The 20619-nt window shown below is 46.2% G+C and overlaps 1 protein-coding gene across 1 annotated transcript in view; it reads right to left on the reverse strand.

The window, feature by feature from the left end:
* Positions 1–20619, reverse strand: part of PEX14 (peroxisomal biogenesis factor 14) — a 131313-nt gene that overhangs the window by 23563 nt on the left and 87131 nt on the right. Inside the window, exon 4 of the mRNA XM_084786746.1 lies at positions 2475–2603. Coding sequence (XP_084642872.1) covers positions 2475–2603 — 129 coding nt within the window. The remainder of the gene's footprint in view (positions 1–2474; positions 2604–20619) is intronic.

The following is a 20619-nucleotide window of genomic DNA, read 5'->3' on the forward strand; positions in this document are numbered from 1 at the left end:
ACGGGCGTTCACTAACTTTCAAGGTCAAGCACATGACAAGTGAGCGGAGGCAGCAGAGGAGGCACCCGGCAGCCACATGGCCACCAAGCCAGGGTGGTCAGGGAATAAAGGTCTGCATGTGCTGGCTTCTCCGAGTGTGCTCAAAAAAGACCCTACGCCCGACATAAGAACATCTGGGGCTAGGCCGGGAAAATCCGTTCTCTAGACTTGGGCTTAGAGATGAAATGTCCTTAACAGCTGAGACATGGGAAGGAAAGGGCTGTTGTGGTTCTGGGCACACACTCAGCAGGAACACACGTGAGCGGAGGCCATAAATCCCTCCCAGACGCAGACAATACCTTGGTGATAAGCATGCAGATTGCACACCTAGTTCAGAAACTCCCCTGAGTTTGCTTGTAATTAAGGGGGTTAGAGAGGTAAAAAAAATATATAAACCCAATTAATCATTTAAATATTTAAAGTCAGGTTTTTTTCCTCACTCCAGAATTAGTATATTTCATAACGCCAGCAGCCGACAGCCCTGGTTTTTACTGGGGTTCATTTTAGAGCATGTTTAAACTAGTCAGATTGAGTGATGCTTCCAGCAACTAATCGCATGTCAAATAAAAGATATTTTATGTAATAAATTACCGCTACAAGTAATTCAAATGTCATTTATCAGTTTTATTATCAGTCAGGCAAAGTCTTGTTTCTCTATATTAATCAAAATCAAGATTTTTTTTCCCTTTTTTTTTTTCTTTTTGAGCAGTTTTGACACCTCTTGGCAAAAGTACAGAAGTGCAGAGCAGAGTCACTCGGGAGCTGAATGGAGCAAGGTAACAGTAAGAAGAACGAAGCTCCACGGTGACAACGGAAAACTCCAGTATTAAAAATTAGCATGCCCATTGTTCCTATGCTAGTGTCAAAGCGGGAGGACGCCTGTCTCTAAGAAGCTGTGTGTTACTGTTAGGCCCGGGAGACTGAGAGAACCCAGGCCTGCAATCCCGAAGGAGACTGCACACACCACTGCTAGTACCCAGCCCAGAAAACCTCAGCTAAGTCTGCACTCCCAGAAGGCGGGCAAGCACATCGTGTTTGATGCCAACTCTGTGACCAACCACAACAATTTGTTCCGAGCAGGAAGTTTTCAAGTAGCGGAGAGACCTGTTTGGTATTAAGCCATGGGAGGAAACAGCTGGAACAGAACAGATGTGCATCTTAGAAAATTCTGCACCCCAGCTGCCACTGCCTGTCCTCAACAAATCCCATTAAATGGCTGGGCTCAGGGACACAACTCAGGGAAGTGTGGACATTTACTTAGCCTTTGATTAAAAAGTACGTTTAGAGCCAAAAGCCTACACAACAGACTGAGAGGATTTGGTCTGGGAAAAAGAAATGAGTCCTGGAACCAGTTGCCCAGGCCAGGCACAGAGGGACAAGACAAGTGGGCGTGTGTACTCTGGCTTTGCCACTCACCTGTATGTAGAAAGCAAAAGGACTCCCCAAATACAACCTAGGAAGCACACAGCAGCCAAGCCTCTGCCTAGCCCCCACCTGACCACAGAGAGCACCCTGCTGGCTGTGTCTGCTGGGGAGTGTTTCCCTGCCGTGCTGCTGCAGGTAAGCCTGGCGGAAATGTTGATAAGGAGAGAGGCCTTCAGACCATGTGTTCTGGGACCAAAGTGAATCTGACATTTTAAAATACGTCCTTTAAAATCTGGCCTTGAACTCTCTTTTAAATCACTTTTTGAAAAAAACTAAAACCTCTAGACAATTAAAATGAAGACAATTTTAGGAGAGATGTTTAGAAAGACAATACAGCCTATGCTGAGTTATATAAAAGAAACAAATGTAAGCTCTTTCCCATACCTTTGGAGACACTTTTAGCTTTTTAGACTCTCCAAGTGACCTGAAGAGGAGGTGATCCTCTTATCTGAATGGATGCATCACACTGTGTCTCTTACTACAGTAGCCTCCATTTAAAACAACAAACTCCCCACTGCCCAGGATTCCATGTGATCATTAAAGGACCTCTGAATTTAATCTCAAGTCCCCTGAGAACCTGCCACTATACAGTGGATCAGGACAAGGGAGCGACAGCTGACCTAACCTTATAAATACTAAGTTTAAAATATAAAATCAGGAGACAAGTGACTTCTGTGGGTAAGGGAGAGCCCACTCCCAACCCCATACCGTGTTAGGAAACTGACTCTCACACTCACTGGATAAGAAGGCGGCAGCAGAACCGATCGCTCATGTGATCAAAGTTCCCGATACAACACAAACGGCTGGCTGGTTCTCCCCTGCCACCTTTGTCACATACTTAACATTGTCTCTAGACAACTTTGGGTGTGCCAATTTTTACTCCTAAGAGAAACTCTCAAGCTTTCTGACTCAAATGGAAAACCCGAGCTCTTCCAGGTGGCTGGGGAGAGAGGGGCACAGGGTCCTGACTCCCAGTCCCGGTTAAGCAGGACTTGGAGCAGGTGACTTACTGTATGGCTGTGAAACGAGGTGAGGGGGCTGGACAGGAGCCACTGGGGCAGCTGGGCCCAAGGGTGAAGGCTCATCTGTAGCAGTGCCTGACTGCTGGAAAGCCAGGTCAATCTCTTCATCTGTCAGCCCTGGGGAGAAGCAGAAAGGACACAGGTGAGTGGGTCCCTTTCGTCATCCCCCACCCTCAGCAAAGCCTTCCTCTGCAAGAAGGCCCACTCTCAAGTGCACCGCCTCCTCTAGTTCAGATTCTTGGGAACCTCTCTCAGTTGCAATTTAACCTTAAGCGACAGAATATTAGCCTCAACACTGCTTCCAAATGTGGCTCATTCAATTTCCTTAATTTATCCTTGAGTTTATTGCTGCTTTTGAAGTCGCTCCGTACTGCAATTCTCCATTCTTCCCCCGAAAACAGATACCATCAACTGCAAATGTGGCTCATTTTAATCTGTAATGGTGTTAAAAAAAAGAGGGGAAAAAACTAACAATAATGCATGAAAACAGACAGGGAAACAAAAAACTAATTATTGGGTGAGACGACTAATTAGTCTAGATCGTTTCCGAAGACGGGAATAATTTGCTTTATTTTATGACAAATGCAGAAATAAAAAGAAAAATCAGGACTGACTGTGATTAGTATGAATGGGATATAGAATGTAAAGAAGAAAATAAAACAAGAAAACAGATCAAAACGAGACCAGGCCCACGCTTTCAGATGACTATTGCTCCAGCCTATCGCAGGCTGCCTGGATCGCCTTTGGCTAGTTTCTCCCCCCCCCCCCCCTTTTTAATCTTCCAACACTCTAAACTACACTGCACACGGGGCATCAGGAAATCGCAGGGCGCCATCTGCAGTGGTTATAGCATGTAGAAAGGTTTTTCCAAAAAGGAATGGAGGGCGAGTGAAAGCCCACCAAGACCCTAGCCCCAGCAGGCGCAGAGCCGAGATTTCCGGAGGGCCCAAGGCCGACTGCGTGACCACTGGTGAAGGATGAAGGCACCGCTAAGAGTGAAGGGTAGAGCCCAGGTTTGTAACAAGATTCCCACAGGGCCTAGCCGGGAAATAATGGTGGGTGCAAAGGAGATGTGCTGCTGAGGATGGAGAAGCAGGTGAGAGGTCACTGCTAGTGTGCAGAGACCGCTCAAGCTGGCCCAGGCTGTTCCGGGAATCCCAATATCCAGGGGAGCCGCAACACAGAGCTTTTAAAGCAGGGCCAAGAGCTTTTCCACATCTGGTCGGCAGCTCTCCATTAGAGGCCACAGCATGGTATACTTGCCCCTAGGGGTGGATGAAGTACAAGGCGGTTCTGAGGATCAGCATCTTCAAAGTGTGGTGGCTCGTACTCTGTGCCTGGGGGCTAATACATGGTGCACATTAATGCTTTAGAGCACAGCTCTGCCCTGCATCATATCAGCCAGATCAACTTTAGCCACCCCGCAGACTTTTCATGCCCTACCGCAAACGGTCAAGGGAGTGCCTCAACTATTCAAAATGGCCTTTGACCTTTTTTCTTTGGTGCTGCAGCAGCACTTCCCCTCTTCACACACATAGGAGCTAGACAGAAGCAAGCACCACTGCTGTCAGCCCAGAGTGCTGGAGCACCCGATAGCATTCACCTAGGCAGGTGATAAAGCAACAGAGCATCTCAGACTGGGCTGGTCACGGGCATTCTCACTTCCTGTAGCCACAGCTTGCCACAAACGCCTTGCTTTTCTCATCATTTCTCCTCCCCAGACCAGGGATAGGACAGACAGACAAGTCAGGTAAAACTGGAAAACACAGCTCCCTGGAGCCTGTGCCTCTTGGGCTATGTCACCTGTCAGTGACTGCTGACTGCTCTTCCTGAACAGGAAGGGGCACTCCTCCCCAAGTGCTGGGAGGAAGGCTTTGCTCTAACCCGTTCACAGTCTGCTGCTGGAGAAGGAAGCAGCATCTGCGACGTCAGCACAGGCTGCTGGTCACTGGTACACCACGGAATTCTATAAACCTGGTGGATCATGTGCCTTGTCAGCTGCTGGCTGCAAATGAGGATAATTTTCCCAAAAGGAGCATTCAGTTGCATTCTCATTTTCCCTTTTGGCTCTTTCAAATATAAACAAGTACGGTAATGTTTAACGCTGGGGAAATATACAGCAAGTTACAGGCTGTGCCTCAGCCTTGTGAGCTGGAGCTGGTTAAAGGAACAGGACTTTCTGCCTGTTGTTCTGCCCTCTGGCCCTAAGCTTTTATGAACACTTCTTTCCTAATAAAACACACTTTGCATTACTTCGGCAGGACCCGCCAGTGAGGCAATGGTTTAAATGCCATCGGCACTTCCTTCCAGGCTCTTGCTTCTCACACCTTATCATTTAAGGCTCTAAATCTACACTGGCTAAAATTCTGATCTACCCAGTTCTCCAGGAAAGCCGGGGATTTGATTTATTTTCAATAAATGAATCATTTTCCCTTTAAAAGGGAGCGTGAGGGGGAGGAAAGGAAGGGAAGGGAAAGGAAGGGAAGGGAAGGGAAGGGAAGGGAGCATAATTTTGGAGCTGGAATGTTATCTTAGCCACTGCCTCTACTGAGCAGATGAAAAGCCTGAGGTAGGAGGCAAGGACTGCCGAGATCAAAGTTGTCCTGGAGAATGGTGATGCAGGTGACAACCAGAGTTACAAACATCAGCTGGCAGACTCAGAACTTCAATCCTACGCCTGCCAAGGTTTAGAGAAGGATGAAGCTCGCTCCTTTTTCCTGTGCCACCCTGGACCCCACCTGCAGGTAAGAGGCAGGAGCTAGTTCATGGGGATCTACAAACATCGACTGTAGACAGCCTGGGTCAGACCTGCAAGTGTTAACTAGACAGTATCAACACCACCAGAGTGATAAGCACAGTGCATCCTGACCCTCACCTGACTCCAGACGGTCCTCACAGGCTGGCACTGTGCTTCCCTGCCCGTCCTCAGCTCAGGCAGCACTGGCCGGTTGTAGGACTCTATTTTGAGCTAGGTGGTCCACCTGAGATGCAGGGAGTCCAAGTGGAGTTCACTCCCCTCTCCCTGATCAACACTAGCTATGTAATCAGCCCCTGGCCCGTGGGTCAGAGATGACCCTACCGTTGTGATAAGCTGTTGCCACAGGACCCATGCATAAACATCCAGACGCCCTAGCCCACCCCACAAGATAAACAATGCAGATCTTTGATTGAGACCTTGCAGAATCCAAAAGGTTAAAAGGAATAATAAAGGAAACTGCCGATTGTAAGTGAATTATATTTGGCTCTGAAAGCCAAGGCACAGGCTAGATGATAAAAGGCATCTCTGTGCGTTGTTTACCATCACCCTGACTAATGCAGACCTTTTTTGTTGTTGTTGTTTTAAATAATCTCATGCAAATTAGACACACACACTTCCTTCCAGTTGATTGCTATCTGTGAGGAATAATCTAACGCATGGGACTGAGCCATGGCTGAACAGAACAGAGCAAAGGACTTCACCATCCTGCAAGCGGGCAAGCAAGCCCCCTGATCCCTCTCTGCTTTTGGAGGGCCTAGTTCACCCTGCTAAGGCTTACACTTTCCTCTTGGTTGAGGTTGATGGCTGTTATATGACACCACTAGGTCTTGGCATTTTATCTTCTTCCAGTAACTTCCCTTCTACCACGGGTGATTTTTCTTGAGTTCCCATCCTACCACCTATTACTGGTAACTAATAATTCTAAGAAAGACCTGCTCACTTACTCTCTCACTGGACGTAGGAACAAGAAAGCCTGTCCAGGAGGGGAAGAGGGAAAGTGCCAGGCGGCTGTCACTGGGCACAAGAATGGTGCCAAACCTGCACAGCCCTCCCATCGGATAAGGTCCTCAGCATCTTTCCTGCTTCCTTAGTTCCCTCCAAACATTCAAAGTACCACTGCTGCCCCTGGGCAGATACAGGCCAAGGATTTATTCTCCAACACTTCTCCACAGATGAGACAAGTGAGCAGCTGCCCTCCCAGCAACCACAAAGGCAGGCTCTCCTGCCACTGAACTGACTCAGGACAGTCGCACCTGCCTATTTCTATCTCCTAGCAGATAAGCAATCTGTTTTCCTCAGGGTTTCTATTAGAATGCAAACCAGGCCAAGCCCACTGGGGTGAACATGATGCCCACCATCTAGCCCAGTACCCAGCAGGCTGACTGTTTTCCGTGGGACTGGCAGCACAAGGGCTTCGCAGATCAAGCAACTCCACACTGACTCCAGTGCCTGCTGGGCACAGCTCTGGGCCTGATTCCGCGGAGGTAAAACAGAAACATGACAGGCGGCCCTAACCCTCTGCATCGCACAGAGCAACCAACCAAGACAGAAGGGTTAAGGACGGCTTGAAACTATGCAAGGTAACGAACCCCTTCCAGCACCTTCCAGTCTGGACCGAGCTGTAGAAAATGGAAGGGGCATGGGGGGCGGGTGGGGTGCAAACCCCAGGCCCACAGCGAAGGGCGGCAGCAGCTAAGGGCCCAAAATTCACATCACCTTCCTCCATTTCCGATTCCTCTGAGACTCTGGAGACTGAGGAGGGTCACCTCGCTCAGCACACAACTAGTTATCTGCCTGGCACATTCCAGGAGGAGGTGACAGAGGCAGGGAAGACAGCTGGCTAAAGATATTCCCCAAATTAAAAGAAAAATCAACTCCCTCAGAATGAGTTCAGGGAGGGGAAAGGGAAAAAGTATTTTTTTATTAACATTTTGTTGGCACAGTAGAGTACAATAAGGACTCTTGGAGCCTCTAAAAGTCGTTGGATGACCTGTGGACCCCTATTTCCCGGTGCCTTGTATAAAATTGAATTTTTTAAACATAAATTACACGTAATGACGACACTGTAAAAACTAACAGTAATGGAAAGCTGTGCTGTATTTCATTAGCCTGTATTATTCCGTGCCACCTGATCCAGCCGGGCCTTGTTTATGAGTTAGTGTGCTAGCAGATGCCGATGGAAGCATTTGCTTCGACCTTGCTCTTCTCATTGGGGCATGAAATTACGACGGCAGCACCTTGATATTACAGCCATAAATACAGTAAACTGCAAATTTAAGCCAACGGCTCCTATTGTCTCTGAACATAAAGCTGATCGGTATTTATTTAAAAGGAGAACAAAAAAAATATTATATATCACCTTGTTTATGGGGCTGCCCCACCCACTCTCTTATCCCCTCCCCCAGGTTCCCAACCTGTCCAATCCGCTAGGTTAAAATATTAAGCAAATAAGCCAAACACTTTCTTCTGGATGATAACCATTCCCTAAGCCGCAAAAAAGAAAAGAATTTTTGAGAAAACCAGTTCTAAATATTACTGGCCTGAATGAAAGTTTTTTGTGCAAATGGAGCTGGAGGTGGGCTGGCTCCTACCATCTTGATACTCATGTATAATTTCAAGAACAGGATCAGAGCTTATCCCTTCTCCTTAAGTGAGGGGAGTCTGTGCAGCTGGAGGAAAAGTTGCTGCTGATGCCTTGAAATTGGATGCTGTCTCAGTATCCTTCTGAAGACTGTTCCGTAGAAAGAAAGGCTGCTTCGGAAACAGCAAAACACTGCCTCCTGCCACCCAGGGAAAGAAAGATATCCAACCACGAATGTAATTCTCATCTCTGCACAGAGCACTCGGACCTCTCATTAAAACTTGCACCAATCACTTCCTTATCCCAGTGAACCATAAAGACAAAACACCCTTTAAATATATCAAATGTGCATGAAAACTAAACAAAGACGAAAGGACGCTGATAGCACCAGGCGCCTCTCCCGGTGTAAATCACCGAATAAGAAGCCGGTGCACGGTGTATTTCACCGCTAGCTTCAGACTCAGAGACCTGGCAGGCTTCCGCTTACAAGTCTAAGGAGAGGATGGGGCTGCTTCCCTCATGTCAAGGAAGGGGGTCCCTGAGGAGCCAGAGGAGCCGTGAACATTCAGCCGCCACCAGGGGTGGAGCTTTCAGGAGTTACGGGCCAAAACTAGAACACCAGCAGGCAAGCTCCGAAGTCTCTTCCCACACAGCACACAGGAGGGCCATTTCAGCGTGAACTAGAGGCAGGTCAGGATTTAGTTTCAAAGCAGACAGGCTGGGGTCATAGGGGCTGGAGCGTAAGTGACTCAGGCAAACCAACCAAGATCAAAAATTTTTCTAAGTTTCTGGCAGGTTACTTCACAAGGCAGATGTACCCCCTTGGAGCCCTAAATTATAACAGCCACACCAGGCTTAGCGCCTTCACATAAGGAGGGAACTTTCTATAAAATTTATTGAACGCCTCTGGGGAGTAGTATACCTACTGAACAAGACGGAAGTGAGCTGCCCTCTGTGTTACACAGATTGAGACCTCTGGAGGAAAGACTGGGGGGATCCAATCAGGATCTGTGATGTCTACTTCTAGAGCTATACAGTCTCAGCAGTGCCCCCCACTTTCCCTTCATCCCTCCCCGGCTACACTGAAGGTAAACACAAAGTAGGTTACTTCTGATGGCTGCCATCAGCTCCGCAGGGTTACACAGGGCTGCCTGGCGGCGCAGAGCAGAGCCCCTAACGCGCAGTTCTTTGGCAGCAGGCTGGAGCAGCCCGCAAAGCCTGGGAAGTGCAGCGGTTTACAAGCCCAAGGCCTGGTGAGTGTTTGTGAACGTGTGGGAAAGGCCCAAGTAATAAACACTTCAGCAACACTTAAACTTCACCCATTTCAGAAGAGACCATGCGGTTGTCTGCTTTAAAAATATAGATTTATTTATTTTATGTGTATGAATGTTTCAGCTGCATGTGCACATGTGTGCCATATGTGCATGTCTCTGCAGAGCTCAGGAGAGGACACTGGAGCCTCTGGAACTGGAGTTACAGAAGTCTGACAGCCATCATGTAGGAGCTGGGAACTGAAACTAGGACCTTCACAAGAGCAGCCACTGCTCTTCACCACTGAGCCGTCGCTTCAAGCTCCTTGTCAGCCTTTAAAATTTACTTTTAATTTTATGTGTATAAGTATTTTGCCTGCAAGTATGTGTATACCATGTGCATCCAGTATCCATGGAGGCCAGAAAAAGGCCCTGGATCCCTGAGTTTCAGCTGTGAGCCATTGAACCTGGGTCTTTTGGAAGAGCAGTCAGTGTTCTTAACCACTGAGCCACCACTGCAGCCTTTTAAACAACAGCAACTCATCTTTACACTCAAAAGAAGTCAGAACAAACCCCCCCCCACAGGAAAAACAACAAAACCTTTAGTTCTTAGAGGGGTTTTCTATCCCGTTCTCCCTCCCTCCCTTCCTCCCTCTTAATTTACAGATGAAGAAACAAACAAACAAGCAAGCAAACAACGCCCCATAGAAGCCAGGCACGGTGGCTTTAAGCCCAGCACTGGGAGGCAGAGGCAGGTGGATCTCTGTCAGTTTGAAAAGACCAGCCTGGTCTACACAGCAGGTTCCAGTCAAGGCTGGAGACTGTCTTACAGACAGGAGTAGTGACTTGCCAGTCCCCACTCCCAACCCCCATGTGGGGCTCTCCACACTACCCGAGGGTGAGGGGCATCCTGGAGAGCCTGTGCTCACTCCCAACCCCCATGTGGGGCTCTCCACACTACCCCAGGGTGAGGGGCATCCAGGAGAGCCTTTGCTCACTCCCAACCCCCATGTGGGGCTCTCCACACTACCCCAGGGTGAGGGGCATCCTGGAGAGCCTGTGCTCACTGCACCTGACATAGCACATTTTCAACAGCAAAGTTGTATAAGAAATTCTCCCAAAAGAAGAAAAGCACAACAGGATAGTTAGAGCCAAGGGGACCCAAGTGGCGTACAAGACACAGACTTCTGTGCTGATCAATGGGCTTTTAGTCACACAGGGAGGCACAGTGGGTCATCACAGGTAAGGCTGACATATGGTGTATTTTCTCAGTCTGGAAGAGATGCTATTGAATGTTCTCACCATAAAGAAATGATTCTTTGAGGAGACAGGTAAGTTATCTTGATTTGCATATTACACTACACACATGCATCTCAAAACATGATGTGAAACCCTATATATGCACACAACTTTACAGACATGAAGCTGGGCATGGTAGCTCATGCCTGTAATCCCAGCACTCCAAAGGCTGAAGCAGAGGGACTGCCTGGAATTTGAGCCTGGCCTGGAATACATGATGAGTTCCAGAGCACCCTCAACTATATAGTGAGACCCTGACTCAGAAAGGAGAAAAAAGAAAGACAACTGCATATAAACAGTGAGGGCAGAGCCGGTCACTGTCTCTGACACGGGTGCCTAGCCTGACAGGAAGCATGAGGGATAGAGACTTGACTCTACTGGCCCTTCATAACGTCATTCCCATCAGCCCTCGCAGTCTGCGGCCCCTGGTGCGGGCTGTCTCTCCCACATACTTCTTGGCAGGCCTATGCAAACACCACCATGCTATGTGCTAGACGTGGCTGCATGAAGTTTTACTTGGTGCCCTTCTAAGAATTTTTTATAATGGTTCTTAACTCTCATGGTACAAAATTCTAATAATACATAAGGGTTGCAGTGAAATGCAGGTTTCCTTCTCCTGCCAAAGGTCACAGAGTTACATCATTTCAAAGAAATTACAGGGGCTGGAGAGATGGCTTAGAGGTTAAGAGCACTGGCTGCTCTTCCAGGAGTCCTGAGTTCAATTCCCAGCAACCACATGGTGGCTCACAACCATCTGTAATGTGATTTGATGCCCTCTTCTGTCCTGCAGGTGTACATGCAGGCAGAGCCATGTATACATAATAATAAATAATAAATCATTAAAAAAGAAAGAAACCACAGGCACTAGCTTTTATGTAAAAAGCATATGTATACACACATGTAACTACATGGACACAGGTATATATGACATGTATATGTACAATTTTCTATCTTTCTTTCTTTCTTTTTTTTTTTTTTTCCGGTTTATCGAGACAGGGTCTCTCTGTGTAGTCCTGGCTGTCCTGAACTCCCTTTGTAGACCAGGCTGGCCTCGAACTCACAGCGACCCACCTGCCTCTGCCTCCCGAGTGCTGGGATTAAAGGCGTGCACCACCACGCCCGGCGATCTGGCTTCTTTATGCAATATTTTTTAGGGATAACCCACATTGTAACACATTTCAATACTTCATTCCTTTTTGTTTGTTTGCTTGTTTGTTTGTTTGAGAAAAGGTTTCTCTGTGTAGCCTTAACTGTCCTGGACTCGCTTTGTAGACCAGGCTGACCTCGAACTCACAGCGACCCGCCCGCCTCTGCCTCCCGAGTGCTGGGATTAAAGGCGTGCGCCACCGCGCCTGGCTCTATCTATTTTAATTAAAATGAGTTCATAGAGAGTTGGAGAGATGGCTCAGGAGTTAGAGTCCATACTGCTCTTGCAGAGGACCTGAGTTCAGTTCCTCTGGCGTCCATGAGTACATGTGCTCATTTGCATAGACACACGGAGCCACCCACCCACCCACCCACTTCAAATAATAAATCTTAAATAAAGTTAATTATTATGTTCTCATAGAACATGCCACATGAGCACAACTACTGAGTGCCACCATTCTGCTTAATGGAGTGTGTTACAGGAGGAACCATGATCTATACAGGAAATGTTCTCCTGTTGAACACTTCCTCTTACAAAGAACACCACAAAAAAAAAAAAAAAAGGCCTTGGATGCAGTTTGTATGGTACGGTATACATCCTCAGGAGCCCCAGGCTGAAGTCCAACACCTTTTGGTAGAAGCCTCAGTATCTTTACCAGATACTGTGATGACATGGTAAGCTTGTCAAGTGTGTATTACAATCTTGGTTGGCTTGAGGACAGCATTTAATGCCACCACAGTAACGGGCTGTCCAATCTTTCCTTCGGTTCCATGCATTCCTGGCTGTATTTCCTAAGCCTCTGCTGTTAGGTCTAGACATATTTCAAGTATGATTGTCTCTGGTCACAGTCATCTTTTCATTTCCCTCTGAGGTCACTTCCTTTGGCTTCACTATTAAGTCCATCACATCTGAGATTAGCATTAGGTTTTTTGTGGTGTCTGCATGGTGTTTTCTCCTTCCAATACTTATTTTTAATCCTTATGTGTCTGATCCAGGTGTGGTAGCACCTGGGAGCCTGAAGGCAAGGGGAGGACCACTGTGATTTCAAGGTCAGCCTGGGCTATAGAGTGGGTTCCAAGTAAACCTGGGATACAGAGTGAGATACTGTCTCAAACCTAAAAATGTTTTTAAAAATTAAAAATTAGTGCCAGGGTGGTACACATCTTTAATCCCAGAACTGAGGAGGCAGAGGCAGGTGAGTCTCTACATTTGAGGCCAGCCTGGTCTACACAGTGAGTTCCAGGACAGCCAGGGCTACCCAGAGAAACCCTATTCTCAAAAAGCAAAAAACATTAAAAAAAAAATGTGTCTGATGCAAACAGCGCTAAAGGGAGGATATTTACTTTTTTATCTTAATCTTGACAAACCTGTTTTTAACACTTATTTCTTTAATGGATGGTGGTGATGGTGGCAGCATATGAGCCTGTGGAGGTCAGAGGGCAACTTGCCAATTCTCTCTTCCATTACACATAGTCAAATTCAGGTCACCATGCTAGGCAAGCAAACATTTTTACTACCAACCTACAAAGTTTGCTTTTAATATAGTATTTTATCCATTTACATTTAGTATAAATGTTGATTTTTGAAGCTTCTTTCTGTATCTTATGATTTGTTTTCCTTTTGGCCTAGTTTAGTTCCACTTTCTCTGCCTTCTTCGTGGTGTGGTCTCCCTGTCCAGTGACTTGTCTTTTATGGTGGTTTACAATGGCTTCTTACTATACAGTCACTATCTTCTCTTCTAGTTATAACTTGGGGGGGGGGGTTGTTTCTGCTGTCTTTTTTTTTTTTTTTTTAGTGAACATCAGATCTTCTCTGCAATAACAATTATTGTCTTTCTACTGGGGGTAGTATTGTTTTTATTACTATTATTAATCTTTAAAGACAGGGTCCTCCTCTCTAGAGCAGGCTGGCCTCAAACTCAGAGATCTGCCTACCTCTGCCTCCCAAGTGCTGGGATTACAGGTGCGTACCACCAGTGGTCTATTCCTAACATGGCTGCCAGGCTGAGCCTACTTAGGTGTCACTCCTCTGCCTGAAACTGATGATCCAAGTGTTTTGAGAATAAGTCCAAACTCCACGGAGGGATTACTGTCTCCTAACCTACTACATGGTCTGTTCGTGCAGCGACCCCACCTCTCACTGCTGCCCACCCTGCCCGTACAGCAGGCTTCCCTCTCTTCCTGGAATTTGTTAGATATGATCCCCCCCCTCAGGTACAAGACCTTCCCTTTTCATAGAATTCTTTCTCTCTAAAAATTCATGAGGTTTGCTTCCTCATTTTTTCAAGTGTTTCTCAAAATGTCACTTTAGAGGGGCCTTTCCTGATCATTCCATTTTAAAATGTGCCTTCTGAAGAAGTCTGCGGCCCTGACTCTTCACACTAAACCCGCATTCTACCTATTTACTTTGTCTCCTTCCTCCTCGCCACAGGAATGCAATAAGCTCAGGGTTTGGGGCTACTTTATTCATTATGTTCCTCCCTTCTAGAACAATTCAATTCAACACTCCCAATGTCTTGCTTGGATGTGTCATTCTGCTTGTCAGGTGTGGCTCAGTATGCATTTTGTTTGTGCAAGCCTTATGCCTCAGCAACACACACACACACACACACAAAAGACAAAGGGAACAATGACCAGAACTATGGTTGCCTCAAAATCAGAAATCATGCAGCCCACTAGACGTTGAATAGTGTCCTCAAAATGGTAAAGAGGCAGGTGAAACGGTGCTTGCCACCAAGTCTCAGGACACGAGTTCCATCCCCGCAGAGAACTGACTTTCACAAGGTGTCTTTGATTTCCACACCCAGGCACACAGAATAAATAAATGTACTAAACACACATGTGTGTCCTGCTCATGTTCAGTCACACTTCCGGGGCTGCTGGTCACGTGGTTTTGTTTTTAATCACAGTTGGGGATCACTCTTAGCCAATAACTTTTCATAATTCGTTTCTGCCTCACTCTTCTCTCCTTTTGGGGACCGAAATCACGCTGACTTTGAGCAGTATCTAGTTCTGCTGCACGCCCCATCTATTTTTCTCCTGTGTACTTTCTCTGTGTATGCTTTCAACTGGTCTGTCTGTCTTCAAGACTGCAGAGCCTTTCTTCTGTTATGTCCAATCTGCTGCCAAACTCAGCCCATCGGTTTTCTTCTTTAATGTGAATTTATTCTCCATGTCTGTGTACGTGTTGGGTGCATGTGTAGAGGTTAGAAACAATGTAAATGAGTTGACCTTCTCCTCCCTCCACGTGGGCCCTGAGGGTCAAGCCTGGCAGTGAGCACCTTGCAATGAGCCATCTGTCTCACTGGCCCCCATCCTAGTCAAATTTCACCTTTTCACTCCCTTTTATGAAAATTCTTTAACATTTTTCAAGGTTCTTGTCAGTCTTAGGTATGTAGAGTAACATCAAAAGGCTTTTATGCTTCAAAATGGTTGTGTGATTCTGTTCCCTTCCAGGAGATTCTAATTTTGAATGAAGGAAAGTTGGTGATGAACAGACTGTGGGAGGAGATATATAAATGAGCCCAGAACTGGAGGCGGGGCCTTTTGGAGACTTCTGATAATTTTGGCTGTTCATAGCTCCACTTCGAGACGCTCCTAGAGAGAACCTCTCTAGGGAAGGCTTCAGGGCTCCAGGCTCCTCTGAGGTTCTGGGTTCTGGTTACTCCAGGTTCCAGCAGAAGAAATCTTGTGGCTTACGCCAGGAGAATCGTTCCTTAGAACTGATATCCTCATGGTTTTGTTATTGTGTTCCTTAATCCTCTTTTCCTAGTGTTTTGATTAGTCGGGTTATAAGTGACGTACACTCGGTTAATAAGTTGTAATAAAATATATTGGTTAAGAAAATTGAGCCAACAGGTGAGGCCCTGGTTTCTCTTCTGAGAGAACAGCTCAGCCTTAGTCCTGGAGACAGTATTTGCCCAAGTGTCCCTCACAGGGTTTGAGAGCCTGCCTCTTTTGCACTGAGAGCTCTGCTGCCAGCTGTGGTGCCTCCGCTGTGCACAGGAAGTTCACGAGGCAGATGAGCCTGCACATGCACAACTCGGGCTACCGCCTTCACGACTCTCTCACTTGACTTTCCATCTTTAAGTCCAGCCACCCACTAGCCTGGGCCCCCGCCCGCCTCCACCTCACCTCGTTCTGTTCCTCAGATCAACAGCACAGCTTTCTGCGTAGGTTCTGTTGCTTCACTCAGATGGATGAGGGAATGCCTCAGGAAAAAGCCCCACAGAAGTGGCTTTCTCAGATTGCCCTCCACCTTCCAGAATCAAATCTAATCATGTTTATGCTGCCTTTGGAGGTTTTTCAGTACCTTCAATGTTTTAGATATACTGCCTTTCCAAAATTCAACTTTGTCACGGCTGGGAATATTATTCTGACACAAGCTTCTCCACCTCCCCTGAAAGCCAAAAGGCTGAACATCTTTGAAGGCCTGATGGTTTTATTCATATTAAAATGTATAATAAAGGCATAAAATTAAAACACAGTGGCCCATGTAAGAGTGTTCAAGTCAACAAAAACAGAATGGATGTCTCTGAAAAAGACCTTGTTATACATTAAAATTTAATATATGATAACAGAAGAATGACAAAGAAATGATTTATTCATTGAAGAGAGTCTTGGAAAATGTTTGCAAGGAGCTTCACAGAGCTTCACCTATACTACTTCATAGATTTTAGCTCAAAAAGTTAAATATATTGGGCTGAAGAGATGGTTCAAAGGTTAACAGCACTGGCTGCTCTTCCAAAGGTCCTGAGTTCAATTCCCACCAACCACATGGTTGCTCACAACCATCTATAATGAGATCTGGTGCCCTCTTCTGGTGTCCAGGCTCACATGCAGGCAGAGCACTGTATATAAGATAGATAGATAGATAGATAGATAGATAGATAGATAGTTTTTGAAAGTCATAGAAGCTAAAATAAAATATGGAAAATAGTTCACAGACAAACTACTTAACCACTCTTAGTTTCTTTCTCAATTGCAAGAAGATTAAAAACCAAACCAAAATAAAGATAATAACTCTCAACTCAAAAGGGTGATGTGCCCATTGCTCATCTGACCAGGCCTCAGTAAATGTTAGCTGTTACTGTAACTATTATGACTGTTTAACAATTATAGAAGGGGGCTGGAGAGATGGCTCAGAGGTTAGGAATGCTGCCTGCTCTTCCAAAGGTCCTGAGTTCAATTCCCAGCAACCACATGGTGGCTCACAACCATCTACAATGTGATCTGATGTCCTCTTCTAGTGTGCAGGTGTACATGGAGGCAGAACACAGTATAATAATAAATAAATAAATCTTTAAAAAATAATTATAGAAGGAAGCTTTTAACATATAAAATATCAGAAAATTGATAAATATGATTGGGTGAAAATAATCAATTTTATTTATTAAACAATGCAAAAGGCATTGGGGAAAATGTTTACAAACATGACAAAGAATTAATATTCTTGATATAAAAAGGGCATTTAAAAAGCAACCAGCAAGGTCAAAGAGATGGCCTGATGACTGAGCTTGACCCTGGGACTCACAGGTCCCATCCTCCGTGGCCTCTGCTTCAGTCCCTGCCTTGAGTCCCTGTTCTGCCTTCCCCCGGTGACAGACTGTGACCTGTGAGACTCTGTAATAAACTCGCTCCTCCTCAAGTTGTTGGCTTAGACTTTATGTGTGAGTGCTCTGCCTGCATGTGTGTCTGTACACCATGTGTGTTCCTACAGAAACTGATAGGGCCTCAGATTCCAACAGAGAACTGAGAGCCACATCATGGGTGCTGGGAACTGAACCTTGGTCCTCTGGAAGAGCAGGCAGTGTCCTCAACGCTGTCTCTCCAGCCCTCTGTCAGTGCTTTATCACCACAACAAAAAACGAACCAGGACACATGCTAGCACGTACAAATAATGTTTTAAAGATCAGTAAGTACAGCATAAGCAAACAGGGGTGAGGTGTGGGGCAGGGATGAGCAAACATTTCTGAGATATGAGCATTTGCACTGGGGTAGAGTGATGTGCAGGTGTGATGGTAGAATCAGGCAGCAAAGAGAGGACAGTAGGGTTAGGAGGTCAAGGACAGCTTTAGCTACACAGTTTGAGGCAAGGCTGGGCACCATGAGGCGCCTGACTCAAATAAACCAGCCTACCTGTGGTACTGTGTACTCAGTACTGAATACAAGCAAACGAAGGCAGTCTGAGGAAGCTTGCTTTTGGGTGGCCACTCACAGCAGGAAAGTGAGGGAGCCTCTCACTCCCAAGAGGGACTGGGAAGCCCTATTTGGGAAACTATGGCTGTGTGTGTGGAGTTTTGAGCCTGTGAGTCAATACTTCCTCATCTCAGGAATCTATTCTGAGGGACTACATCAGGCAGTGCTACGCACCATTCTTTCTAATTCCTCTTAATAAAAAACAAGGATGAAAATAAATTAAGGACTCATCTCAAGAAGCCAAGAGAAAAACATTAGAAAAATCCTAACAAGGTAAACGAAAAGAGCTGCATTTAAAATTTTATGAGGGTCCGGATTTTTCTCACAGGATTTCTGGTTATAGGTTTCTGTTTTAGTGCCTCATGGTGAAGAAGGGGGGTAGTATGAGTGCGGCCTCTTGGGCTTGGGATATTTTCCTCAGTGAACAAATAACATAATTTCTTATAAGTGAACCAACACTGCTGAGCAACTAAATAGTCTGTTCTCTGTGTACCAAATTCTATTTATTAATACAAAACCAAGTTTGTTCTTCGTTATCGCGTTACTTCCCATGCCCTCCTTGCCTGATGGTTTATTAAATCTTGCAGCTTGTTAATATCACCGGTTATGTGGCTTTGCGTTACTCTGTTTCAAACAGCTGCTGCTCTTATCCACTTGACACAATACTGTAAACACGCACACTTTCACAGTGACGGCTTATCTTGTAGGTGGACCAGATTTTCTAACAGAATAAACTGACTTTTTATTCTTAAGAGGTTTTGGTTATTTTTAATTGTGTGCATGAGTGTATGTGACTGTACGTCAGTGTGTGCAGATGAGTACAGGTGCCTGCAGAGGCCAGAGGTGGAGGGACAGGTGGTGGTGAGCCAACTGATATGGATGCTGGGAACCAAACTCAAGTCTTCTGGAAGGGCAGCATATGCTCTTAACCACTGAGCCATCTCTCCAACCCCAGCTTTTCTCTCGTTCAAATATTTGTTACCCTGAGCTTGTAGCCTACATGCATTAGTGAGGCCATTTCTTCATCCACTGGTTTGCATTACTGCTCTTCTTCTTTGTTTCAACTTTCCCTCACTTTAAGTATGTGTCTTACTTATGAACAAACTGTCCTGTTTTTTGTTTCACTGGGTCTTAAATTGTGTGTGTGTGTGTGTGTGTGTCTGTGTCTGTGTGTGTGTGTGTGTGTGTGTGTGTCTGTGTGTCTCTGTGTGTGAGAGTGAGTGTTAATATCTCTCTCTCTCTCTCTCTCTCTGTGTGTGTGTGTGTGTGTGTGTGTGTGTGTGTGTGTGTGTGTTATGTACATCTACCCAATTATTTATTTTCTTCCCTGACCTTTGCTTATTTGGTCTTCTGTTAACTCTGAATGTAGTTTAAATGTTCTCTTGAAGGCCAGCCTGGTCTAAATAGCAAATTCCTGGCCAGCCCCGGCTACATAGTAAGACCTTGACTCAAAATCAAATTAAACCAAACCAACCCAAAAGCTCTAAATTCTATTTTATTCTATTCTAGCAATGTTAGCTTGATTTCTTTTTTTGAAAATTGAGAACACTCACATTTAAATATGCAAAGCATACCAATCTTACGCAACAGCTTGGGGAATTTGTACAAATACAAATACGTGTGCTAAGTCCTTTGCACACCTTTAAATATTGAGTTCTAGGGGCTAGAGAGATGGCCCAGCAATTAAGAGCGCCTGTTGCTGTTTCGCAGGCTCCCGGTTTAGTTAGTAGCACCCACACAGCGGCTCACAGCCACTCCGGACTCCAGCTCCTGCAGAGTCAACGCCCTCTTCACGCCCTCTTCACGCCTTCTTCACACCTTCTTCATGCCCTCTTCACGCTTTCTTCACGCCCTCTTCACGCCCTCTTCACGCCTTCTTCATGCCTTCTTCATGCCCTCTTCACGCTTTCTTCACGCCCTCTTCACGCCTTCTTCATGCCTTCTTCACGCCCTCTTCACGCCTTCTTCACACCTTCTTCATGCCCTCTTCACGCTTTCTTCACGCCCTCTTCACGCCCTCTTCACGCCTTCTTCATGCCTTCTTCATGCCCTCTTCACGCTTTCTTCACGCCCTCTTCACGCCTTCTTCATGCCTTCTTCATGCCCTCTTCACGCTTTCTTCACACCTTCTTCACGCCCTCTTCACGCCTTCTTCATGTCCTCTTCATGCTTTCTTCACGCCTTCTTCATGCCTTCTTCATGCCCTCTTCACGCTTTCTTCACGCCCTCTTCACGCCTTCTTCATGCCTTCTTCATGTCCTCTTCACGCTTTCTTCACACCTTCTTCATGCCTTCTTCACACCCTCTTCACGCCTTCTTCATGTCCTCTTCATGCCTTCTTCACACCTTCTTCACGCCCTCTTCACGCCTTCTTCACACCGCCCTTCTGACCTCCATGAGCACCAGGCATGTACAAGGTGCACACACATGCATGCAGACAAAACACTCAGAAACATAAAATCAAATAAATCTAAAACAAAAATAAATTTATCAGTCCTGGGTTTTTTTGTCACCTTGACACAAACTTCAGTTACCTGGGAAGAGGAGCCTCAGCTAATGAAGCGCCTCCACCGAGGGTATGGGACATTTTCCTGATCAATGCTTGACATGGGAGGGCCCAGCCCATGCGGTTGTTCCAACTCAAAACTCCAACTCCTAAATGTATCAGAAAGGCAGGAAGCAGCATTCCTTCAAGGCCTCTGCCTTAGCTCCTGCCTCCGGGTCCCTGCCCTGACTGCCCTCAGAGATGGAGTCTAACCTGAAATAAAGCCCTTTCTCCCTTTTGTTCACACTGGTTTAACACAGCATTAGAAACCCTAAGACACGGAGCATTTCCCAGCATGCCACAGGCTGCTCTTTGCAGTCCGCAAGCTCCCTCAGGGTACTCACCCTGAATTTGAT

The sequence above is a fragment of the Acomys minous genome, assembly GCF_964271855.1.
Source record: "Acomys minous genome assembly, chromosome: 6".
Classification (NCBI taxonomy): Eukaryota; Metazoa; Chordata; class Mammalia; order Rodentia; family Muridae; genus Acomys; species Acomys minous.